This window comes from Grammomys surdaster, unplaced genomic scaffold (genome assembly GCF_004785775.1).
Source record: "Grammomys surdaster isolate TR1022 unplaced genomic scaffold, NIH_TR_1.0 238, whole genome shotgun sequence".
In the NCBI taxonomy this organism is placed as follows: domain Eukaryota; kingdom Metazoa; phylum Chordata; class Mammalia; order Rodentia; family Muridae; genus Grammomys; species Grammomys surdaster.
In genome coordinates, this window is record NW_021604683.1 from 3,254,129 (window position 1) to 3,280,322 (window position 26,194).

Consider the following 26,194-nt stretch of genomic DNA (forward strand, 5'->3'; position numbering starts at 1 on the left):
AACTTGACTGCCTTAAAGTTTTACTATCGTTGCATTTCATTACCGATTGATCCCTAATCTTTACTAGACTAGAACACAAGTTGTGAGCACTTCTATCGCGCCTCTGCCCTCCCACCTCAGAGAGAGAGAGAGAGAGAGAGAGAGAGGGAGGAAGGAGGAGGAGGAAGAGGAGGAGGGAAAGAGGAGAGAGAGCACCACAGAGACTCTCATTCACACTGCTCACTTTTCTGACGAGAAAGTTATTTCTGGCAGGTCTGGGGCCACAATCCCCAGGGATTTCTCTTCCCCAGTAGGAAGTCCCAGTGGTAAGCCTCTGGCTGCTGGAAGGTCCCTGGCTCAGCCTCCCGGGACATCAGTGGGGCGGGGACTCAATTCCGGGGGCAATATGTCCTGGGAGAGCTAGACGGAAGCACTGGGACTGACACGTGGACTTGGGCGGTACTGCCCTGTGGGTTGTCCTAGGTCTGAGGTGGGAGGGCACGGTACACAACGGTGCCAATGCCATCCCAGCGCTCTAGCCTGATGCAGTCAATCCCAGAGGAGACCCGCAAGACCCCTTCTGTTGCAGCAGAGGATACACGGTGGTCCAGGTGAATTGGGGTGTGGGTGAGGCTGGGCCAAGGAAGGACTTTCACGTTTAGAAAGGGAGCTGAGGTGCTACTTCATAGGACCTAAGTTCAGGGAACACCAGACTATAGCGGCTGCCTCCCAGCCTTTATGCTGCCTGCCACCTTCACTCCTGGGACTCCCATGCCCCTCCCTGGGCAGCCCTATCCCCCAAGTTGAGGGAGGACACAGATGCTCGACCCAGTAAAGGGACCCCTCCTCCCATTTCCAATTGAATGCCCAGATCTGGCAAATGGCTTCTTTGCCCTTTTCCGTGCCAGTGATTCTGAGGTCTAGTGTCTGTGAGGCTTGGTGGGAGACCTGAGCTCCCTGCATTGGGAGCATAGATGCTCACAGCATAGGAATCTATGCGTCACTCTAAGTCACAAAGGCAGGGCCTGAGATCACAAGTCTTATAAACTAGGAAAGAAAACAGCCATCACCCATCCTCAGTCATATTCCGTTTCCACTGCTCTCCAGGCAAGCAGCCCCCCACCCCCCCAGAAACCAGGAGCAAAGGTGGCATCTGGCTACGGTTCCATGGTGAGAGGGTTCAAATGGGAACCTAAAAGAACTCAAACCCTGTTCTGGTTCCTGTGGTCTTCAGGTGGAAGTGTTAGACCCAGGGCCCAGAGTCAAGCCTTGGTACCTCTCGGTCACCCGGGGCGAGAACCCTGGATCTTACTGACAGGAAGTAAGAGAGTACCACCACTGAACCTAGACCAGATGAAGGCACAGCAGGTCACAGGGAGGCACAGGACCAAATCATAGCCCCGCCAGTGACAATTACAGTAGGGTCAGACTCTGCCAGAGGAGGAGCACTCTGTGCCTGCCCTCACTTAGCTCTCTTTCCCTCTCTGGCTTACACCTCCCTCCCTACCCCATGTTTATCCCAAGACCTGTGCTTCACCTGGCCCCTGGAGGCACCACCCAGGGCTTTCTTAGAGCTATGAAATGTTCTGCCAATTTTGCTGTAGGTTACAATTTAATGGCTCTGCCTGGCACTTGTCTTTACTGTTTCTCCTGTGTAGTGTCTCCAATTGCCTTTGGCAAAGTGGTGACTGAGAATTCTGGGGGAGTTTTGCAGGGTCAAGGCCATTATCGACTCATGTGGGAATGATAGTAACAGCAATAAATGCTGTTATTAAGAGCAGGGCACCAGCCGGGCAGTGGTGGCGCACGCCTTTAATCCCAGCACTTGGGAGGCAGAGGCAGGTGGATTTCTGAGTTCGAGGCCAGCCTGGTCTACCGAGTGAGTTCCAGGACAGCCGGGGATATACAGAAAAACCCTGTCTCAAAAAAAAAAAAAAAAACAACCAAGAGCAGGGCACCAGAGTTCGGGGAACACCAGACTCTAGGGTCTACCACCCACCACCACTTCATGTTTGGGAGACAGTGTTCTCCCGAACAAATCTAGAGTGTAGGGTGGTTGGTAGAGGCTGAGTTAGAGAGCTACCAGTAACTGAATATACTCTGGACCCCAGGCCACGGTTGCCAGCACATTTCCCCTCTGAACCAAGGGCCACGTGATCACCTGTTTGCTCAGCCCCGGATACTCTGCACAAGCCATCTAACAGGAAGTCAAAGCTGTACAATTCTGTGAGGAAGTATGCTTGCCCAGACATCCAGCCTGAGCTCTGGCTCCGCGTGGGCAAGTGGAGCTTTTCAGGCAGTCTTGGCCCAAGCTCTTGATCCTAAAGACTTTTCATCAAAATGGGGGCTCTTGGACCTGGGGTTCTAACCAGTCAGGCAAGCAGGTCCATAGGGTCCCTCCGGGAGGAGGGCCATGTTCTGTGCCACCAGCGAGTAGTGAGGATGTATCTTCATTAGCCTGTCTGGTACCCACCCAGCTGAAGGACAAGGCCTGTTTCTTGCCTCCAGGGTGCTGGGATGCAGCAGAAGGCTACAGAGGTGCCTATTAGCATATCAAAGAGGACATTGGCCACCCTGAGGCACCACCTCTACTCCAGGCCTCTCCAGCTCCTGAGCTTTGCTCCTCCTCCCTCACTCAGCTTCTGTTTCTTTTAAAACCTCACATCTTCTGCCATGCGTTCTCTTGGTCCTTCTCCCTCTCCTGGTCCCTTCTCTTGTCCTCTCTCTCTCTTTCTCTCCCCCCCCCTCCTTCTTCTCTTGCAGTCCCCTTCTCTCTCTCCTCTCATGGCCCGTTCTATTCTGCTGGCCATGCTCAGTCTGGACCCTTCCAGATGCCTCTAGCTGTACTCATATAACTACAATAAAACCCATTTCCTCATCTATACCTAGGAGCTGTCATGGCCTCATTTTCACTCAGATACCACCTGGCCCAGCCCCCTCCTGCTCCTTCTGTCAGGGCATTGGTTGCCTAGTTTTTTTCCTGACTTCCAATGGCTACCAGGAAGCTAGAGACAACTCTCATCTGGAGGGTGTGGGTCTACCTGGTTTTCTGTTCCTAACTGATCTTCTCCTGACAGTTAACAGGGTTGACAATCATAGGTGCACCTAGGGAAGAGTGACATGTTGGGTGGGTCCCTCTTGGACACCGTGACTCTCTGCTGCTTTAGTCACATAAAGGAATAAAAGCTCCTTATTACAGATACCTTTGGATTGTGTGGCTCTTAGTGGGTGAGTTAGTGCTGCTCCTGTGAGCCTGCTCTGATCCTTGTGTCTCCCAGTCAGGGCAGTCGGGGTACCCCTGAGTGTGTCACCCTATGTTCCCAGTAACCCAATGGCAGTGTTGGCTCAGGACAACACCCTGACAAGAAATATAAGCAGAATGGGGGAGGGGAGGGTTTCCCTGTGTGCTGGGCTCTTGCCGGAAGAGTTCTGTCAAACCAAGGAGGGGAGGACTCCAGCTAAAGGGGAGAAAACCCCATTTGAACCAACTGCTGGCAGTTTCCCGACTAATAAGCTTCCCAGACTAATAAGCTTCCATATGCAGTCTTGCCAGATACAATCCCTTCCTACCTGCTAGCTTACCCATAACCGACATCTCTGACTAGTGTCTGGGGATCCCAGCCTGAGAGAAGCCTGAGCCCTGAGTCTTCCCCTCTACTAGCAGGGATCTGGGTAAGCTTGCTGCCCTCCCCAGTGCCTGGGGTCCCCCGATAGGTATCAGAGGGCTTGGTCCTTCTTGGACCCACTCAGGAGATTCCCTCCTGACTCTGGGTTTCAGAGGCTCCTTGCCACACAGTGGAACCAGGTTGGCCATTACCAAAGCAGACCTCAGAGCTTTTCCACCTCCCTGACCTGACTGGAAAGCGCTTGGAACCATAGTCTGGGGACTCCTGCTGCTGGCCCTCAAGGCCCCACACATCTTTTGGGGGAGTCCCCTGGAGCCCACCTAACCTGGCTCACTGTTACCCTCCTCTGTTCTGACCAATGCCCTCCAAGGCTCATGCCACTTTATTCCCCTGCTAGACACAGGTACCCTGACTGCCCTGAAGTGCCACCCCACCCGTGAAGCCTACCCCTAGGTGAGGACAGTACAGCTGCCTTGTTTTGCCTGACTGGGAGGCACAAGGATCAGAGCAGGCAGACAGGAGCTTTTATTCTTTTATGTGACTAAAGCAGCAGAGAGTCACGGTGTCCAAGAGGGACCCACCCAGAATGTCACTCTTCCCTAGGTGCACCTATGATTGTCAACCCTGTTAACTGTCAGGAGAAGACCAGTTAGAAACAGGAAGCCAATTTGAGCTCCTGGCTTGTGGCTCAAGTCTCCTCTGTGCCATTTTGTTTGGACTTAGCTACTCTTTCTGGCTCCTGGCCCTCACCTTTGACTCTGCTCCTATTTGCCTGTGACTTTGTCTAAGACTATGGGGTTCTGGACCCAGCCCCAAGGTTCTGCAGCCTTGGGTCCCCCAATTCTTATACCCTAGCTGGCTATTTGCTAGTTTGCCTCTTCCCTGCTTGGTCTGTGCCTATGTAGAGGAGAGACTAATATTACCTGCCCACTTCCAAAGGATTTCAGTCTAGTCATACTACCCTTCTGCCTGCCCCCTCCCAGAGACGACATTCTCCCTCAAACCTTCCCTCCTTCTCCTGGCTCAGAACTGTATTGAGCACCCACCTCTCCAGAAGCCCCCAACTGTATGACTGTGCTCAAACCCATTTTATATTAAAAATCTGAACCATAAGTTCCTTGTAGAATCATCATGAGGATAGTTACAACGCAGAATCCCCAGGCTCACCCACCTGTACTCTCTGCTGCTGCCCTACATGGATGGTCTGCTCACCACCATCTGTGAGTCAGCGTGGACATTCTGGTGGCTGATGACTGGCCAGCTCTGTGTGTAATATCCATGTTGATATTTGTTGTACCAGGTGTCAACGAGAAGGGTCTCATGAGCCAAGAGCCATTCTCTGCAGTCCAACTGTGGCAAAAATCAGGCCAGGTTTGTCTACCACACACTACATTAGGCACTCAAAACAATGAGCTTTTACCAAAGAGAAGCTGCTTGCCACATGACCATACACAGAGACAAGAGAACAAATCTCAAATCCCTCCCACTAGAGACATGGCTCAATGACTGATTGAGTCTTGTCTAGCAAGCATGAGATCTCGGGTTTGATTCCCAGCACTGGAAAGAAAAGGAAAAAAAGAAACATCTCTCACCCTAGTAGAGGGCTAGGATCTTTACAGGCTCAGGGAAAGGAGGTAATGTGGACCTTAGGTCTAAGTATATGTGATCAAACTCACTAATAGTGTCCAGACCATTTTGTTCATCATCACTGGTTTTCCTAAAATTGTTGATTGCCAAATTTGTTGAAAAGGAAGAACCAGAGGCCGAGCAGTGATGGCACACGCCTTTAATCCCAGCACTTGGGAGGCAGAGGCAGGTGGATTTCTGAGTTTGAGGCCAGCCTGATCTACAGAGTGAGTTCCAGGACAGCCAGGGCTACACAGAGAAACCCTGTCTCGAAAAACCAAAAAAAGAAAAAAGAAAAGAAGGAAAAAAAAAGGAAGAGCCAGGATAGATGAGGCCGGTCTGTCTGGAGGGCATATCAGATTTCCTGTCTCACTGTCTGATCCTGCTGTCAGCAGAACTCTCTAGGTGAATGTTAATCCAAAACTTGAATGCTTAAGAAGCTTGCAGCATATGCCTTTAATCCCAGCACTCAGGAGGAAGAGACAGGAGGATTTCTGTGAGTTTGAGGCCAACCTGGTCTACATAGTGAGCTCCAGGACAACCAGGGCAAAATAGAGATACCCTATCTCAAACAACAAGAGGAGGAGGAGAAAAGAACAGGAGGAGAAGGAGAAGAGGAAGAAGAAGAGGAGGAGGAAGAGGAGGAGGAGGCTAGAGTACCTCACATCTGTAATCCTAGCACTCAGAAGGCTTAAGCAGGGGGTTGCTTTGAGTCTGAGGTCACCCTAGGCTCCATTATTCTAGTCTAGTCTGCACAGTAAGATGGGGAGTGGGTGGCAACAGAGAGACAGAGAGCATTGCTTGTTACCCTCCCATTCGTCTAAGCCCACCCACCAGGCTACTGTGTAACCTTGAATATACCAGGAAGTTATTATCTTCAAAGCTCTTCTAAGGAAGCATGAATCTGGCCCCAGGCCACAAACCTCACTCTTCCTTTCTTAGTTGGAAGCCTTGCCAGGGTCTGCTTCTTCCCCTCTGAGGCTCTTTGCCTCTCCACTGTCAGCTATGCACTAAATCCCACTCAAGTTGCCGAGCAACCTTGCCCAGCCCAAATCCCTTCATGGAAAATTCTCCCGAAGTTCTACACACACTTGGGAGCCTTCTTCTCCCCTGAGTTGGGTTCCCCTGCTTTAGCACATTACCCTGCAGGTTGTGAGCTGTCTGCTATTTCTGGATTCCTTCCTGTATCTCCATGGTCTACGAAAAACTTGAGAATATGTGCAATGCTTATATTTGGGATCCTGGTATAATCCTGGCAGCCGGAGGCATGGGCCCGGGCTCTGAGCCCTGTGAATGGGCTGCCATGTGTTTAACCTGCCTCACGTCCCGAGGGCTCTTGTGCCGTTCTCAGCCGCTGTGTTTAGTATTGGCCTATGTTCTAGAAGTCATCAGATTCAGTGCTTTCAAAGGTTTATCAACCTGCCGAAATACCCGCCAAAGACGTTATCTTCACTTTCTTATTGTATTCATGACTAAGTTCTCCTGCCCTTGGGAAGGTATCTAAGTGATTAAGGCTGTCTGTGGGTCTCCCCAGGTCCTGACCCTCTCTCTGTATCTCACAGGCCTGAATGCCAGGCATGGACAGGGATGCTGCTCCTGGGCACCTGCCTGCTGTACTGCACCCGTGTCACCATGCCCGTCTGTACTGTTGCCATGAGCCAGGACTTTGGCTGGAACAAGAAGGAGGCTGGTATCGTGCTCAGCAGCTTCTTCTGGGGCTACTGCCTGACACAGGTGGTGGGCGGCCACCTTGGGGATCGGTAACCAACCCCCTCCCCCATTGCTCAGGCTTGAGGGGGAACAAAGCCATCACCTGACACAGTGTGGTCAATCCCACCCTTGCACACAGGACAGGAGGGGTGGATAGGAGAGGAGTTCAACAAATATTTGGGGAGAGGCTTAGCCATGGGGAGAGGTCGGGTGTGGTAGCTCTGTGGTGGTACATATAAAAAAACATGAAGCAGACAGGCCAGACTCAGTCCTGTATACCATACTAAGCTCTGGGCCCTTCTATAGGGCAGGTCACTTCAGTGTCTACCACAGCTCTCTGTGTAGTGGTTCACGATGATGCTCCTCAGACCCTCTCAAACAGCCACCCCATCCTGTCCCTCCCTGTGTCTCCTCCAGCATCGGAGGTGAGAAGGTCATCTTGCTGTCAGCCACCGCCTGGGGCTTCATTACTGTTACCACACCACTGCTTGCCCACCTCGGCAGCGGCCACCTGGCCTTCGTGACATTCTCTCGAATCCTCACGGGTTTACTCCAAGGTAAGCGCCAACTTCATCTTTCTCTCTCTGGTGTTGCCTTTTGAACTTGCCACCAGAAAGGGTGGACAGAGTGACATGCGCACCTGCATGCCTTGTGTGCTCCCCTTTGCTCAAAAATCTGTTCTATATATCTGAGATATTTATTTGAATGACAACTTACTCAGGGCAGGGATTTTGGGAGAGAGGTACCTTGTCATATCTGTGTTTTTTGTGGGCAAAGAGTAAATGATGAAGTCCCTGAAGCCTATGGCTCTCCTTCAAAGGGTGGTGGGTCTTTGGTCTCTGGAGAAGCCCCAGGTCCCATGTTCTCAAGGAACAAGAACCGCCTTCTGAAGAGCCCCATTCATTGACATGGTGATATAAAGTTCCACAAGGGAGTCAGGCTGGTGATTCCTGTGTTCCCACAGACAGTGGTAACAGCAAGTAAGCTATAGGTTCTTATTGTCACACTCTGAAGGGACCTCTCAAGAGTCTCTTCAGACTGAGGCTTAGAACCCTCAAGCCTGTTTGTTTGTTTGTTTTGAGACAGAGTCTCGCTATGTGTAGCCCTGGTTGTCCTGGAACTCACTATGTAGACCAAGCTGGCTTCAAACTCAGAAATCTGCCTGCCTCTGCCTCCCAAGTGCTAGGATTAAAGGTGTATGCCCAGATGTTTCTAAGCTTTCAAGCTGCCTGGAAACCAAAGGAACTCCTGGGAGGAAAGTGTGTCTAAAAAGAGTAGGTATAGGAACTTTCCCAGAAGGGTATACATGTTTCATGTATGTACATGGCAAACAAATAGAAGTGTACGGCTCACATACGTGAGTGTCTCAGGGTGTCAGAGCACACCTGAAAAGCTATAGTGTAGTCTGTGTGTGTACACATAAATGTGCTAGTGAGGGGGGGGTTGTCAAGTGCCTCCAGGGAGCTGATGTAGGGCATATGTGTTTATGTATGTATGGACAACAGTCTAGATGCAAGGTACTATGTCGGGGGTAGAGGCGTTTTGCTTTGAAGCAGAATGCTCTCCAGGGGATGTTTTACATCGCTCCGTATAACTCGCATCCTAAATTAATTTGGTTCCTTACCCAAATATTGCCAAAAGCCCAGCCCTGCTGATCCTTCAAAGCCCAGTGAGGTAACAGAAAGACATGGATGTCCTCTGGGTTTATAGCCCAAACCCAAGTCTTAGCCCTCACTGACTGTCACTGGGTACTCTATGATAGCAATCTCTGCTTGTTGTAGGTGTCTACTTTCCAGCCCTGACCAGTTTGCTGTCCCAGAGAGTGCAGGAGAGCGAGAGAGCCTTTACCTACAGCACTGTGGGTGCTGGCTCCCAGGTCGGGTAAGGCTCCACCTCCTTGTCATTCAGGAAGCTTTTACCTGAGCTTTCAAGGTCCATCCTTCAGGTCCGAGTAGAGGTGTAGGCTAGTGCTAGGTTCCAAAGGATGGTCACTGCTCCTCAAGTCTGCTGCATTTGTGAAAGTGTTTTACCTACTGTTGTTGCTGAGACAAAACAATGACAAGAAACTGTTGCAATTCACGCTAGGTTGACGGGGATAGGTCTGGCCTTCCGGGCATTGGCAGGCATGGCCGGCCTGTTCTCACTTCTTGGAGACTGACTCACCGCTCACTAAGTTCCCACTGGCAGATTGCTACCTTCCAGCCCCATATTTCAAAATTCCCACAGCCTTTTGGGATCCACTTCTGGCAAACCCACACCTTGCCGCCTTTCTCTCTGGAACCCAGCTGAGCCGTCACCTGAAGGAAAACACCACATAGACTTAGTTCAGAGAATCCTAATTTTGTAAGCCATAATAAATCTAAATCCTCTGGTGTTATCTAAATCGGGGGTCATTAGTAACTACATCTTGTCCTCCCACTGTCCCTGTTCAAAACCCCATATCTGTATCTCTCTCCTGCCTCTTCTCTTCCTCTCTCACATATTTGCTGCCCAGTGATTGGTTTCTTTATTCATTAGAAGGGTCATGTGAAGTCCTGAGTACAGGATTCACTACTCACCCCAGGCAGCTCCTCTGGGGGAGCTGAATTCACATCAAAATGCAAACAGCACCAGAGCTATCCACAACAAGAAACAGATTAAGAAGAAAGGATTTGCCAAGGATGATGGCACACCCCTTTAATCCCATCACTCAGGAGGCAGAGGCAGGGAGATTTCTGTTAGTTCAAGGCCATTCTGGTTCCAGGTGAGTGAGTTCCAGGATAGCCAGGGCTACACAGTGAAATCCTGTCTCAGAAGAGGAAGAGGAGGAGGAGGAGAAAAAGGAGGAGGAGGAAGAAGAAGAGGAGGAGGAGAAAAAGGAGGAAGAAGAGGAGGAGGAGGAATTCACAGAGACCCCTGCCTCTTTCTGCTGAGTGCAGGGATTAAAGGTGTGTGCTACCATGCCGGCTCACTTTCTCCCTTCTATTCGGTCCAGTACCCCAACCCATGTTTTGGTGCTGCTAACACTCAGGATAGTTCTTTTTCTTTCTCCTCAGTTTAACCTTTCTGGAAAAAAATCTTTATAAACACTCCCAGAGGTGTGTTTCTATGGTGATTCTAAATCTTCTCACGCTGTCAGTAAAGGCTAACCATCAGCGTGTTTTTGTTTTTCTTGGTGCTGTAAGATAGGGTTCTGGCATGTGGACTGGGTGGGTGAGCACCTGCTTTATCTTTTCCCTTTCATCTGTCCTAGGGGATACAGAGTCTGCCCCACCCTCTGCGAAACATCCCTATGCATGGAGGAAGGGCCACCCGCTGGTGGGCTTCTGGAAGGTTAAATGGACTTCCTGATGCATTCAGTCATAGGTCTACTGTTGCTGAGTTCAGATTGGGGAGGGGAAGAGCGAGGGAGCTGCAAAGAGCGCCCACAGCCCACAGAAGGGGCTAACTCTCCTGGTTAGGGTGGCCTGGTCTAACACTGAAAACACATTTTGCACTGTGAAATGTGGATGTCAACGTAACAATAGGGCTCAGATTCTATGGAAGGAAGGGTTCAGTATATGTCTTCAGTCCCACTTCTGGTATCCTGCACAGCAGATGGTTCTGCGCATAGCCAGGAAGAGTGGGAGAGAACGTACCCCAGCCAAGGATAGGTCCAACCCTGGGTGCCATGCCTGGGGTACAGATGAATGCACAGGAAGAGGGAAGGCAGCTCAGTCTCACACCAGACCCCAGTGTTTTCTCTTTCTCGCTTGGATGAGTGATGGGTGGCGGGTTGAAGGGTGAGGCAGAGGTGCTTTGCATTGCATCTGGGACCACAGTACCCTGGAGTCAAGGTGAAGGTTGTGGGGCCTGGTGTTGGCAGCTATGCATTTGCATGTCAGAAGCTTTGCTAGAAGACTATCCTCTGTGTTATATAGAGGGGGAAAATGAAAGAAGGAATATTTTTATTTCAGTGTTTCCTAAGCTACCCTTTTATCATTTCCTCCCCATCTCCCTCCCTCCCCCCCAACACACACACACACACACACACACACACACACACACACACACACACACACAGAGGCATCCACATGACAAATTACAGGCCAGTTTGAAGTTCTAGAAGAAAGAAATGAGAAACTCAGCAGCAATTTCTCAGCTGCTCCCAGATTCCCCTAGCCCCAACTGTTCCCCCCCACCCCAACCCAGTCTCCCTGAAAAGCAAAATCCTCCAGGCAGGAGCATCTGAGTGGCTTCTCTCCGTGGGAGCTGGACTCATTTTAGGATAGCAACCAAGGTCACTACAGTACTTCTCTGTGTCTCCCAGGACCCTGGTGACTGGGGGCGTAGGCTCTGTGCTCCTGGACCAGTGTGGCTGGCAGAGTGTCTTCTACTTCTCAGGCGGCCTCACCTTGCTCTGGGTGTACTACGTGTACAGGTACCTGCTGAATGAGAAAGGTAACTGCAGCCATTTGGCCAGTCCCTCTGCCTCCTCCACCTTGCAGCTGTGGTGCAAACATCGGTTGCATAAACTTTTTCTGGGGACAGCGAATGAACATCTATTCACCCCAGACAGGGCGCCAACAGCAGATCAAAGAAACGACTCCGCTCAAGTATAGCTTAGTCTCAACACCACAGGGATGGTAATGACTTCCCTACAGCTAACTTCCCAAGCCTCATGTAGTTGGGGCCATACTACATACAGCACAGGCAAGAAAGGCTGGAACCTCAGGCGAGGTAGACTCCATTATTGAAGGTATTTTTCTGAGTAGTTGTCGCTGCCTGGTGAAGATAATTATAACCAGCTCTAAGAACCCAAGAGCTGAACCTCCTGCCTGCCCCAGCTCTGCATTCTGTTCTGTTGGGCTGAAGCTAACACAGGGAGTCTAACAGGTGAAGGCAGGTGGTAGGACGAGGCTGAGTCTTCAGGTAGCAAGAAGGGGCCTCTAAGGGACTCCAGGCACAGGCATGAGTTCGACATAGAACTTGACTCTCATGAGAATTGCCACCTGGTAGGCACTCCAAAGGATTAGTGAGAGGCACCCTGACCCCTCTGCCATAGCACCTCCTAAATGTCTGCTGTGTTAGGGACAACTTGGTGTACCTGGTACTGAAGTTTTCACTTTGAAATCGTTTGTTCCCCTAGACCTTGTCCTGGCCCTGGGTGTCCTGGCACAAGGCCTACCTGTGACCAGGCCCTCCAAAGTGCCCTGGAGACAACTCTTCCGGAAGGCCTCTGTCTGGTGAGCTACATTCGGCATGGCCAGGCAGAGCATGAGTGAGGACAGGGCTTGGGGCATGTCAGCCAATGTTGCATGGAGCTGGCTATGCTTGGCAGGACCCAGTCCTGACACTCCAGCAAATGCCCCAGGTTTTAGAGCATAGGGCCTTGGTGTCCTGGGGGGCGGGGGAAGGTGTGGGTCCCATATGGAGGCAGTGTCAGAGATACTAGCCACTGGCTAGAGCCCTGATCCTGGTGTCCCACCTAGGGCAGCAATCTGCTCTCAGTTGTCCTCAGCTTGCTCCTTCTTCATTCTACTTTCCTGGCTACCCACCTTCTTCAAGGAGACCTTCCCCAACTCCAAGGTAGGTGTCATGCTACCTGGGCCCTTACAGGGTGAAGGGGCTACGCTTGGGCTGTAAAGGCCCCCATATGGGTGGTTGCATCCTTGGCTTGGCAACTCTATCACCCTATGGGCTTCAGGCCTGGAGATGACAGTCCATTTGGGAACAGACATCAATTCAAGGCCGTATTTGATGAGAGCTGTAGCTACCTCAGCCCAAGACTTTGACCTGCTGCTGAAAGGTCGCCTCTCTTAGGGCCAGCTAGCTGATCTGCTGATGCCACATCCAAGGGTGACCTGTGATGTGAACACTGGAGTCCTTGGGCTGTGCATTCTCAGGCAGACTGGCCTGGCTCTAACCCTGTCACAATAAAGGGAGCACGTGGAGAATGTGGCCTCAGGAGTTAGCTATTAGTGGGCTCAGTTCTTGCCGGGGGAGGGAGGGCTGATAATGGGTTGGTTAGGGCCTGTTCTTCGAGGACCCTCTGCTCTTAGGCCCAGCCAGTGGGTGGACAGAGCTCAGCTGACATGGTGATGATCCTGGAGTGGTCCTCCCGCCTGGGTGTCATCTAGAGGCTAGTTGCCACCCTGGCCACCTTTGAGGCTGCACCTCTTCCTGCAGGGCTGGGTCTTCAATGTAGTCCCCTGGCTGTTGGCGATCCCTGCCAGTCTCTTCAGTGGGTTCATTTCTGACCGTCTCATCAGTCAGGGTGAGTGTTGGGGTAAATTGTCCTGGGTGAACCGCAGTCTCAAGAATCTCGCTCCCCTCTGGCAGTACAGTTATGTCACGAGGGAAAGGCTACTATCTTGTGGCACACAGACCATCCTTTAGAGTCAACCCAAGGATCCCAGTGTATCTTCCTTGTTCTCCCCTTTAATGGGTAGAGTTGGGGAAAGCAAGAAGATCCGAGTCTTGTGCATTCTCATAATCCTGGACCCCTATGGGGAAAGGAAAGCGATTGTCCGTGTCATATGTCACAGGTACCCAGACTTGCTCTGAATCTTCCAGAGCTCCAGGAGCATACTGTAGCCCCATGAACCAGTGTCCTTACAGACTCAGGTATAGAAGGCAATGCACATGTGTGCCCATTCTCAGGATACAGGTTTTCCTCAACAGAAAGTAGCACATATTCATTGTGCAAGATCAGAAAATTTGATGAAACTGAAAGAATCAGGACTAAGCTTACCTAAAAGCTGGAAGTTTTGTAGTGGCCCACGGGGCTACCCTTCCATATTTCTACCCAGACAGCACCACAGGAAATCCTCCAACACACATACTGTACATAAGAGGGTACAATTTATGATAAGGAATCTCCCATCTTGAGCCCTTCAGTGCTGCCCTGGGTACCCCATTTACTCTTCTGTGACTGTGGGCGGGACTCTACTGAGGACCTGAGTGAGCTGAGGGAAACTCATCCTGGGTGTGTCTCTCTGCTCAGGTTACAGAGTCATCACAGTGCGTAAGCTCATGCAGGTAGGAAAATCATTTGACTCCCTTGTCTCATTTTGTTTTTCTATTGCTGTGATAAGGTATTGTGAGAAAAGCAGCTTATAGAAGCGAGAGTTTGTTTAGAGCTTCCAGTTCTAGAGGGTTGGAGTCCAAGACCATCATAATGGGGAAGATGCCAGCAGGCAGGGGAGCATACAGGAATGACCTTGGAGCTTGGAGTAGTAGCTGAGACCTTACATCTTGAGACACACAACTACAAACCAGAGAAAGAAACAATGGGAATGGTGTGGTCTTTTGAAACCTCAAAGCCCACTCTCAGTGACACACCTCTTCCAAGGCCACACCTCCTTCAGCAAGGCCACACCTCTTCCAACAAGGCCACACCTCCTCCAATAAGGCCACACCTCCTCCAACAAGGCCACACCTCCTAATCGTTCCCAAGCAGCCTCACTAACTAGAGACCAAATATTCAAATATATGAACCTATGGGGACCATTCTTATTCAAACTACTACATCCCTCTATGGACATCCCTACTTTGGTTTTTTGTTTTGTTTTTCGAGGCAGAGTTTCTCTGTATAGTCCTGGCTGTCCTGGAACTCAGAAATCCGCCTGCCTCTGCCTCCCAAGTGCTGGGATTACAGGCGTGCGCCACCACTGCCGGGCTGACATCCCTACTTTGTTCTGGCCTCCTGGGACCTGAGGGTTGTATACTCTAATCCCCTGATTTCTAGAACCAGGCTGATATCAAAAATATGGGCCAGGAAAGCTGCAGCCAGTTCTCATGGCCCCAGAACCAGTACCTGCTCCTAGGTGTTGGCAGAGTCAGCTCAGATCAGGTCAATCCATAGCAATAGGACCCAGAAAGGGGCTACTGTAGGTGGCTGCTGGAGGATGCTCTGGGGTCAGACCTGAGTTCTGAAGATGTTCTCTGCTCTTCTCTATGCCAGGGCAGGTAGAGTAGGGAAGCCCCAGCCTGGGAGGGGTTTGTAGGTAGAACTGCTCTGATCTTGTTCAGAACACTAGGGGTTCTTTATATGGGTTCAAGCCTGGATGAGCCATATGGGCCAGGATGGCTTCTTGAACCCTCACCAGTCCTGTCTTGCAGGTGATGGGCCTTGGTCTGTCAAGCATTTTTGCCCTGTGTCTGGGTCATACCACAAGCTTCCTTAAGGCTATGATCTTTGCATCAGCTTCCATTGGCTTCCAGACCTTCAACCACAGGTAAGGATCCACCAGTTTTTAGTACATTCTGGTTTAGGGACCTATGAAGGTAGGGTTAAGGAAAGATCCCCATAATCTGTCACAGTGTGTCACAGTGAGCATCCGGGTACCAAGCAGGGGTCATTCAGGAATCAAGGAGACCCTCCCCATCCCCAATACTGGGAGGAGGGCCAGGAGGAAGAATGAACATAAACACCAGACTTGATGCCCCTATGTTGTCTGTTTCCTTCCTTCTGCACCTTTTCTCTCATAGCAATGTCAAGTAAGCAGGCCTAGCAGTACCTAGCAGGTAGGGGGGTGGGGGCTGGCCTGAATGTCTTTTGGTGACTCATAATCATCTCTTATGCTCCGGTAACAACTTCAGGCCAAGTAGAGGTAGCCAGGCCGGTGGCCACTCACCTGCCTTCCTTCCGGTTTCTCACAGTGGTATTTCAGTCAACATTCAGGACCTGGCCCCATCCTGTGCTGGCTTCCTGTTTGGTGAGCCACTTGCTTATCCCAGCTTTATCCCCTGCCTTTGACTGTGGGTTATCCCCAGGGGGTGGGGTGGGGCACTGTAGGAGCAACAATGGGTTTCCTGTGATATCTCTTCCCCCATTTTCCTGTTCACAGGTGTAGCCAACACTGCAGGGGCCTTAGCAGGTAAGGGCTGGCTTAGAGGTTGTCTTGTCCTTTGTTTTGGGTCAACTAGTAAATGAGTTTAGGGTGGGGCCTAGACAGGGGTTATCCCATCTGACTCATCCCATGCTGCTGAATGGAGTCTCAAAGTCAAAGTAGGACACAAGGCCCAAGATGGCCCAGGGTGATCTCAGATATTCCTGCGAGGTGCCACTTGACTTGCTTGATGGTGGCGGACGCACTCACAAGCCATTCTCCCCTGACTGACCCCATGTGACAGTCAGTCCTGTAGTTTAGGGTACTACTGAGTACCTGAACTCATGCTCTACTTTCTTCTTTGTTTTCCTTGGGTGGGACACGGGATGGGGACACCATCAATATGTGACATGGAGTGGCCCATGAGGACTCTGTCTCCTGAGAATCCCCCACCCCACCCTGCTCCGAGCCTATGTCTCCTGTGGCCCATAGCTCAGAGTTCAAATTTTATCCCGGGGTCTTCAAGGCATCTATACTCTGCCCTGCTCTGTCCCCGAGTTCACTGATGTGTGAGGGCCAGCTTCTCTGGACCATCAGTCAGTCTCTGCCTCTCTTGTCCAGGTGTGGTAGGCGTGTGTCTGGGTGGCTACCTGATTGAGACTACTGGCTCCTGGACCTGTGTGTTCCACATGGTGGCCATCATCAGCAACCTGGGGCTGGGCACCTTTCTGGTGTTTGGGAAGGCGCAGAGGGTGGACGTGCTCCCCACTCATGAGGACCTCTAACTCCCTGACGATCTAGTCCCACCCAGGACCCGATGTCAGCAGCCTGAGGACAACAACTCTGTCAGTGAAACTATGTATAAGACCTGGGTCTCCTGGGAAATCCAAACGGGTTGGAGAGATAGGTAGGCCTGAATACACACAGGCCTGGGTCAGGAGGAGGGTCATGGCTCCGTGTCTGCTTGCTAGTTTTGCCCTCTCTCAGGTTCAGTGGGACTGCTGCTTTTATGGAAGCCGCATTGCTGATGAGAGGTCTCCCCAGCCCCAGTCAATGAGGGTTGTTTCTCTGACAAGATTGCTCCGTGTTAAGGATGTTTTGTGTGCTGGTAGATGTCCAGGAGCGGCTCTGACCCCCCACCTACTCCAGGCATCTTCCTACCTCCATCTCTCCAATAACGATGACCTAAGATGTCTGTAGACATTAGACCATGTCTCGTTCGTAAGACAGGCTCACTAGAACCACCATTCAAAACCATAGGGAAGCCATGGTTTCTGCTTTTCTCCAGAAGGCAGGCTGCCATTCCAGCTTGGCCAGTGTGCAGTAGGCTAGAGGTCCTTGGCTGCTTTTGCAGACCCCAGTTCCTGTCCTGTGGATCTCTCAGCACTACTGATGTGTCCTGGGTTGGCAGGTGCCTGGCAGTCCTCTGGCTTTGCCTGGACACTCCAGACATCACAGACCCCAGAACAAGGTGGAACCCCCTCTCACTTCTGGCCTTGTTTTTCTACCTCCCCATTTTTCCTTGTAGAGCTTGTGGTTTCATGAGCTGATAATGAATTCTCCAAGATGCTTATTAGATTTTCTTTATAGATAGGGCAGAGTCTTTATAGGTAGAGTCTTATTTAAGTGAAAACTATTAAACTATTTAAGATAAGATTGTTGTTTTATTCAGTATCTTTTGTCATGTGAACTTTTCCTGGGGAGATGAACAAAATTCTATTCACCCCTACTTAGATCATCAATGATGCACCAGAAAATGGTTTCACATAGCCAGACACAGAAGCACACACCATTAATCCTAGCACTTGGGAGACAGGGGCAGGGAAATATCTCTGAGTGTGAGGCCAGCCTGGTTTACATAGTTTCAAGATAGCCAGGGCTATGTAGAGAGACTCCGTCTCAAACCAACCAACCAACCAACCAACCAACCAACCAGCCAGCCAGCCAGCCAGCCAGCCACCCAACCAACCAACCAACCAGCCAGCCAACCAGCCAAACACCCAAGCAAAGAAACAAAAATGGTTCCATTCAAACTGATGAACTGATAAGTTTGGTTTTGGTTTTTTGAGACAGGGCCTCACTGTATAGCTCTCATTGTACTGGGAACTCATTATGTAGATCAAGGTGGCCTTGAACTCATGGAGATCCTCCTGCCTCTATCTCTCACCTGCTGTGAGTTAAAGGCGTGAGCCACCACAGCCCAGTTTACCAATAGTTTAATTGGAGTTATTTACGGGAACATGGGCAACTTACAGGTGGCTATACCACAGAGGAAAAGTCTTCTACATCCAACAGTCATTAGGGGAGGGGCCTTACATGGCTAAACTGCCTCATGACTTCTTCTCTGTGAAGGAGTGCTAGCACTCAGTCTTGTGAGGGACTCATACCAGACATAAGCTCCTCTCATTTCAGAATGGCCATGTCATGCCCGGAGAAGAGCTTTCCCTTGAATCATCCCCTGAGGCAGGGCAGAAGGCTCAGTGAGTGAAATGCTTGTTGAACAGCATGAGGGCCTGGGTTTGGGTTCTCAGAACCCACATACCAAAGCCAGGCACAATGATGTGCACTGTAACCCCAATAAATCTGGGGGCACAGTGACCATCCAGTCTAGAGTAAATGGTGAACTTGAGGTGTAGTGAGAGACCTTGACTCAAAGAAATAGAGTTACTGTAGAAGAAAAGATCTGTGTCTGCCTCCAGCCTCTTTATGCACCAGCATGGGCTAGCTCACGCACCAGTGTAGGCTAGCCCATGTGCACACAAACAGTTACCTTTTTAAAAAGAATGAGCATGCGGTGAGAATGTTCTACAATCCACTCACGAGGAAAGCAGCGGGGTGTCAGCCAGATATGAGGAGAGCCTCAGAGCACTGGCATAGGTTAGACCCCTCACTGCTGTCCTGATGCACCAGCAGTGTTTGCTCGCCTGTCTACATAACTCCTGTCAAAGCGTGCACAAATCTCCAGAGCAAGATGCCCTGAACCAGATGTGCCATGAAGTGACATATGAGCACAAACTTTCTTCTGTGGTCTTTCAATTTTGAATAAAAATACTCTTTTAAGATGTGTGTGTGTGTGTGCACGTGCGCACGTGCACGCACGCACGCGTGTTTCTGTGCCACATGTGTTGGGGTACCCATGGAGGCCAGAGAAGGCATTGGATCTCTTGGAGCTGGAGCTACAGGCAACTGTAAGCTGCCCAGTGTGGGAAAACCAAACTTGGGTCTTCCGGAAGAGCAGGGAATGCTCTTAACCAATGAGCTATCTCTCTAACCTGGCCTTGTAGGATGGGGACTGATTGTTCAACCTGAGGAGCATCCTAGGAACCTCAGGCTATGCTTCCTTAACCTTCCATAGTTGAGTTCCTGAAGCCAGGGAGCCGTGTTCAAGAAGGCCCCTGCGCTGAACAGCGTTTTGTCAATTTAACATTTTAGAGTCATTTGGGAAGAGGGAACCTCAATTGAGAAAATGCCTCCATCTGATTGCCTGTAGGCAAGCCTGTGGGGCCATTTCATTAGTGATTAATGTGAGAGGCCAGCCCACTGTGTGTGACGCCACCCCTGGGCAGGTGGTCCTGAGTTGTCATGAGAATCAAGCTAGTATACTTTGCTTCAGTTCTTGCCTCCAGATCTCTACCTTGAATTCCTGTCCTAATTTTCCTCAGTAATGAGATGAAATGAGAAAACTGGCTGATCTTCCAGAGGATCCACCTTCAATTAATTCTTAGTACCCATATGACAGCTCACATGTCTGCAACTCCAGTTCCAAGGGCTTCTATCACCCTCACACAGACATACATGCAGTCAAAACAACAATGAACATAAAATAAATTTTATTTAACAAGAAAGAAAGAAAACACTAATACAGTCCCATCCTCTAGGCTCTAGGGGTAGAACCTGCCTCGAGTTAGTCTCTTCCTCCTCCTCCTCCTCCTCCTCCTCCTGTTCATAGGTAATGTAAAATTTGCATTTTTAAAAGTGCAGTAGGAGGCATTAAGTACCATTGGAGTCAACTGGCTCATTTGTTTGCTGGTAAGTTCTTGCCTTTGTGAGTTCATTTAGTAAAAGTCCATAACCTGCCCCACACAGTTCCAAGATCTGGAAACAGTCACTGGGATATTGTAGTCTTTTGGCTGTCCCAAGGAGTTCTGGGTAGAAGGTCTTGGCCATGATGGCCAGGAGGCCTTTCAGAGGAGTTTCGAAGGGGTAAGAGGGAGCCTTCCCGAGGAGGGTAGGTACAGATATTACCCCACAGTGATCACATAAGGCTGCATTTGAAGAGGGTCTTCACAGAAAGGTAATTAGGTGTCAGGAGCTCTGGGTGGACCCTAGAGACACCAGAGTAAGTAAGCAGTGAGACGTTTGACTCCCTTCCTTCTCCCTGTCCTTGTCCTATCCCCTTACCAGCTCAGGCTAGCCAGCTGGGTCCACCTACCCAGCCCTGCACTTAAACACAGCTAGTCTGGCCTTGTGTAGACAGATCCAGTCATCAGGCTCTCAGACCCTCCTGCTTCAACTTCTAGAAACATGTTTTTAAAGCTTCAGGCTTAGTTCAGGGCTCCCGTTGAGGTCTGATGGGGCCTCTCTCCTATAGGCCGGAAACTCGGAGAGCATCTCTTGTTTTAGCTTCCTAGAAATAGAGCCTGTATAAGCACGTGTGGGTATGAATGTGCATGGGTGGCCATGATTGTGTGAGTTTGTCTTGGTAGTGTTTTTTGTCTGTTCAGCCCACAGCCTTGCATACAGCCATTGGCATTCCATCTCTGGCCGACAGAGGGCACTGCCGGACAGGGCCGCGTTAACTTCAGGATTCTGTGGGGATTGGTGCCACCTAGCGTCCTTCTCAGGACACAATGTGGGGGGGGGCGGTCTTCTGCGGCATAGTAGAGAGAAGGGGCTGTGAGCACTTGAAGTAACAAGGGAGAAGTCAAGCCCAGTTCATAGTGAGGCAAAGACAAACGTGAAGCCAAGAGAAACATTCTCTAGGTCTTCAATTCTTTCCCAGGGCTGGGATGGGCATGTTGGGTGCTGGGTAGGAGTCTGATGTGTGACAGGTGAGAACTTATTGGCTAGTGTATCCCGCTCTTAGTCTGGAACATCCACAGTGGGTACAGGAGAGGACACGTGGCTCCTGACTCCACCTTTGATGAATCGATGCAGAAGGCCTGAGCTGAGAGGTTGCAGGTCCAGAGTCTCCCGAGGACGTTGTAATGTGGTCCTCCAGCACCTGTCCTCTCGAAACTTCTTCTCCACATCCTAGGCACTTCGCTGCCCCTGGGAACCTGTTCTCACCTCCTCTCAGAGCAAGAGTAACTGTGAGATGTTGAGCTCTGGGTTGGTGGTGAGAACTGTCCTCCCGGGGCGCATGTGGGGCTTTATTTAGTAGACTGTCCTGGAGACCTTCAACCGCCATCTCAGGGGACAATCCTTCATGGAAAAAAAAGAGGCTCTTTCTCCCACACTGGGGCCCATTAAGGGATGAGGCGCCTGGGAATCTAATCTAGAACAAGAGAGACAGTTGTTAGATTATTTATAGAGGAGTTTGGAGGTGTGAACACATCTCCTGCAGTCTGATCATGCCTAGGGTCTCCGTGAATCAACTGGCTCGGCCCCTCCTACCTCTGGCTGAATGTCCCCCCAGCTGAGACTGTGCCTTCTCAAGTTGCTGGCCTGGTTACAGGCTCTAGAAGCCCTGTGCAGACCTCCCTGGGGTCCCCCACTTCTAACTCCAGCTCAGGTACAGGGCTGCCCCCTCCTAGTTACCTTAGGTGAGACTTCCCTGTCATTTCTTTAAATCAGGGTCTTTAATGGCTGCTTAATATTCGTAATTAGTATGTTAATGTCCTCTCTACATCTCTAGGCTGTCTCCCTCTTTCTGGGCTATTGTCCTTCAGCTGTAGGATAACAATGCCTTCAGGTGTCCACTTGTTCCCTTGGGAACCCCTGGACATCAGCTTTCTAGGTGAAGCCATCAGACCTGGGATGGTGCCCTGGGCTGCAGAGCCTTGGTAAGTCCCCAGCGTACTCTGTTCACTTGTCTGCCAGCCCCTCCCCCACCCAGTGGCTCCTGCAAGGTAGTAAAGGAGATGGTTTGTGAGCTAGAAACACACTTTTGATAGGATTTACTTTATTATGTTTAATTGAAAAGCGGTGAAGTTGAGTCATGAATATTCAGGTGGGAGTCTCTGGCAAGAAGCCAGTTTTCGAGGGTGATTCAGGGACTCACCTCAGCATGGGGCCTGTCCAAGGGGGAGTGGTGGCGGGGAAGCTATTAATTGAAATAGCTTCATTAATTAGTAATTAACAGCGGGGTAATGACTATGTCACATGTCGTATTTCAGTGATGCCCTTCATGTGTTATGGGGCCTTTAATTAAAGGATGTGCATTTTAATTAAAGGCAAGCCTGGCCCTTTGGCCTTTGGAATACAAAAGATGCTCTTGATTCATTTTAAGCTGGGGATTGGGGGCTGGAGGCCATGAGGGTCACAGGCCAGCGTGGGACAGGACCTTGGTCCAAGGCTATAAAGGGAGACTGAGAGTCCCCTGAATGCTGCACCACACACCCACTGGTTCCCCAAGGGCCCAAAGTCCTATAGGGGAGGCCTGGGGAAACAGGCCTTTAGGGACACAAAGCCTCTGGTGCCAGCTTCATTTTCTCTTCATCCTGAGATGCCAGGGTCTGTCCCAGCAGTCAGGGCAGCCCACAGAGATGAGGCGTCTTCAAGGGAGGAATGAGTCAAATGCAGTGGTCAGGGAAATCGAAGCTCTCTAACTGACTACCAGTTAGACCAATCTGCATCACCCACTGACTAGCAACCAGGTGCTTCTTTATTTATACACATTTCACAGAACAAAGACAGGCTAATGTTTATCCAAGAAGTACAGATTATAGGTCTGACGTTTTTCTTATTACATGTCCAGAAGTACAAGTTCAGTCGCAATTAGAAAGGATAAATAGAACAGATTTTATTTTTTTGTTGATTTTGTTTGTTGTTGTTTTTTTTAATTTTATTTTATTTTATTTAAAGACAGGGCTTCTCTGTGTGGCCTTGGCTGTCCTGGAATTCACTCTGTAGACCAGTCTGGCCTCAAACTTTTAGAGATTCAACTGCTTCTGCCTCCAGATTTTATTATCAGCCCTATAACTCCAATTTAAAGAATCTAAAGAATGTCTCCTCCAAAGCAAATACATTTATTACATGACAGTTTGCTTTTAGGCTGGTAGTGTTTGGCAGTTTAAGAGCACTCTAGACAAATGGAAAATATCTTAATCAGTTTTTTTATGAGTAGCAAACACTAATATTTAACTCCTTATACTATATCTATGTTATTACATAGGAAAAGTTTATTTTAGTCCATCTATCTTATTTACTGAATTCTATTACTCCAAGGGTATACCAGGTAGGACCCCCTATTTTTTAAGCTACATTTTCAGAGAGCTCTAAGCAGATTTTAAAAAGAGACCTTGAATTTGTAATCTATTCTTCTGGCCAGTCAGAGTTTGCCAGGTGTCTCTGTTTACCCTGCACTGTTTGAGTTTGCTTAGGGGTAGATACCCCAAGAAGATTCCTGGAGTAACGGCTTCATTTAGCAATTCCCAGCTTAGACTGCTTATCTGTGTTTAAGGATTTCGAGAGCATAAGGAAGACTTCCAAATAGTAGCCAGATAATTATGTTTAGGACTCACATAATTTTCTCAGGAAAAGACATAAAATGAATCACAATGCAGAAAGTCCCCCAGGACCGTAACACATAGAGTCCAAAACCTAAAAGTGAGACAGACAGCGATTGCAGCATTCGGCCCAGCTTTGCCGGACCTGTGCCAAACAGCTTATGCTGGGTCAATGACTCTAGACATTTCCAGTGGATATCACTGTGCTAGAAGGGTATGGCCCCTCACCCAGCTTAGCAACAAGCAGAAGGGCTCCTAACACACAGAGAAAGATTATTTTTACACAATGGTTCCAAAGGCTTTAAGGCATAGCTGTAAAGTTCTGTAACCCAGCAGCAGAACCCTCACCCCTGGCATGGTGCTGGGCTGCAGAAGGAAGGAGGAGTAGAGACAGAAATCCTCCTGTCCCCAGAGGACTACTTTGATGAAGGAGACTGCCTGTTGACGTTATTGCTGTGTCTAGCTTGCCTCTTCATTCTGGTTCATCCCCCACAGCCATGGAGCAGATGACCAAGCCGCCTACTCCCTGGAGAAAATGACTGTGCCCAGTAAGGAAGGACGTCTTGCTCAACCTTTGACACACAGCAGCAGAAAGCTCCTGCCTGCCCCAAGGCTAGGTCTTTACCATAGGGTCCTTTTACTACCCCAGCTCCTGCTGGACAAACACAGGGCAGAAAGCATCTGCTCCTCTTCAGTCCCACTCCCTCCTCACCATGACCATCTTTCTGTTTGTCTCTGTCTCTTCACTACTCTGTTTCTATCTTACACAAAACACATTCACACATTGCACACGCATCAGTCAGTAGTCACTTAGATATGTGTAATGTAGTACACTCATACTCCCATAAAGAGACATACATGTACATTCTCAGAATACATGGGCATATTCATGCACCACTACACATGCACATATCTTCATTCACACACATGCAGGCCAACATAAATATATGTTTGTGCGTACACACATATGCACTCAGGCTGTCCACAGGGCTTAGAGGCAAGGGTGAGTTCAGGTTTTGTAGCAGCTTAGCACACCTGTACTTTCCATCTTAAGACACCCTAAGAGGTTCAGGGCTGGGGTTTCTGTTTCCTGGAGTTCCTGGACAGTGCTCTTGGTTATCTGTTGCCTCAGTTGGTAAAGGTCAATGGACAATGACTGAAGAACATTCAAGAGCCCCCTCACCTGGCCTGGTAAACATGAGCACTCTTCTTCTCCTCACTTGAGTGTTAGATGGACACAGACAGCTGCAGGAGGTGCCTGGAGACCCTTGTCTCCTGTGAGAGGCTAGAGTTTCGGTTTTGTTCCCCATCTGGCAAAAGTGATCAAAGGAGGAGAGTGTGCATGGGGAGTGTGCATGGGAGAGTGTGCATGGGGAGTGTGCTAGGAGAATGTGGGTAGGAAAGTGTACATGAGAGAGTGTGCATGGGAAGTGTGAATGGGAGAGTGTGCATGGGGGAGTGTGCATGGGGGAGTGTACATGGGGAAATGTGCATGGGGGAGTGTGGTAGGAGAATGTGGGTAGAAGAATGTACATGGGGGAGTGTACATGGGGGAGTGTGCATGGGATAGTGTGCATGGGAGAGTGTGCATGGGAGAGTGTGCATGGGGGGATGTGCATGGGAGAGTGTGCATGAGGAAGTGTGCATGGGGGAGTGTGTATGGGGAGTGTGCATGGGGGAGTGTGCATGGGGAGTGTGCATGGGGGAGTGTGCATGGGTGAGTGTGCATGGGTGAGTGTGCGTAGGGGAGTGTGCATTGGGAGTGTGCATGGGAGAGTGTGCATGGGGGAGTGTGAATGGGGGAGGGTGCATGGGGAGTGTGCATGAGGGATTGTGCATGAGGTGTGCATGAGGGATTGTGCATGAGGGAGTGTGCATGGGGGAATATGCATGGGGGAGTGTGCATGGAGGAGTGTGCATGAGGGAGTGTGCATGAGGGAGTGTGCATGGGGGAGTGTGCATGGGGGAGTGTGCATGGGTGAGTGTGCATGGGGGAGTGTGCATGGGGAGTATGCAGAGGAGAGCATGTGTGGGGAGCTGAGGCCATTGAAAGTATGGCTCGGTATTTCCACTGGCCCTGCTTCTGGTGGCTTCAGAAGCTTGACCCAGGCTTCTGCAGCATCCCTGTCTTGCTTTCCTGGGACACTTAGCGTTGGGGTCCTGCTGTGAGAAGACTGTTATTGCCCCTTGCAGGAACCACCTGGAAAGCTGGCTCTGGCCTGAGCTCCTGACTGAGAAAACACAAGGACTTGATTGTTGTTTCTTTCTTTTCTTTTCTTTTTTGTTTTTGTTTTTATTGTTTTTCGAGACAGGGTTTCTCTGTGTAGCCCTGGCTGTCCTAGAACTCACTCCGTAGACCAGGCTGGCCTCGAACTCAGAAATCCGCCTGTCTCTGCCTCCCAAATGCTGGGATTAAAGGCGTGTGCCACCACTGCCCAGCCTTTTCTTTTTTTAAACATAAATTTTAAGCATAATTTAGGATGGAAAATGCATGTGTGTAAGCTGCTACAAAACTTGCTGTGTTAAAAATTATGTTAAAAGCATAAAATATTAAAAATTATATTTTCAACATAATTTTAAAAATGGTTAAAGCACTTTTTTGAGACAGTGTTTCACTCTGTAGCCCTAGACCTCTGTAGAGATCTGCCTGCCTTTTCCTACTGAGTGCTGGGATTAAAGGCATGCACCACCACTGCCAGAATGATTAAAATATATGCATATATATGTACACACACACACAGACACACACACACACACACACACACACACACACACACATATATATATATAT

At 49.9% G+C, this 26,194-nt stretch overlaps 1 protein-coding gene across 1 annotated transcript; it reads left to right on the forward strand.

Moving 5' to 3' along the window:
- Nucleotides 1-493: 493 nt before the first annotated feature.
- Nucleotides 494-17,387, forward strand: Slc17a9 (solute carrier family 17 member 9). Its single transcript, XM_028774060.1, has 13 exons — nt 494-590; nt 6,794-6,991; nt 7,359-7,498; nt 8,723-8,822; nt 11,230-11,360; nt 12,049-12,145; nt 12,392-12,488; nt 13,089-13,176; nt 13,906-13,940; nt 15,024-15,139; nt 15,564-15,619; nt 15,752-15,781; nt 16,355-17,387. The coding sequence occupies exons 1-13, from the start codon at nt 499-501 to the stop codon at nt 16,516-16,518; spliced, it is 1,344 nt and encodes a 447-aa protein (XP_028629893.1). The 5' UTR covers nt 494-498; the 3' UTR covers nt 16,519-17,387.
- The last annotated feature ends 8,807 nt before the right edge of the window (nt 17,388-26,194 follow it).

What these genes read in the sequence shown, in the direction of transcription:
- Slc17a9 (XM_028774060.1), top strand. Translation starts at nt 499, where the DNA reads ATGCCATCCCAGCGCTCTAGCCTGATGCAGTCAATCCCAGAGGAGACC. An exon ending in GAGGATACACGGTGGTCCAG is followed by an intron (nt 591 to 6,793) that starts GTGAATTGGGGT and finishes TGTATCTCACAG; the next exon opens with GCCTGAATGCCAGGCATGGA. An exon ending in CAGTGCGTAAGCTCATGCAG is followed by an intron (nt 13,941 to 15,023) that starts GTAGGAAAATCA and finishes CCTGTCTTGCAG; the next exon opens with GTGATGGGCCTTGGTCTGTC.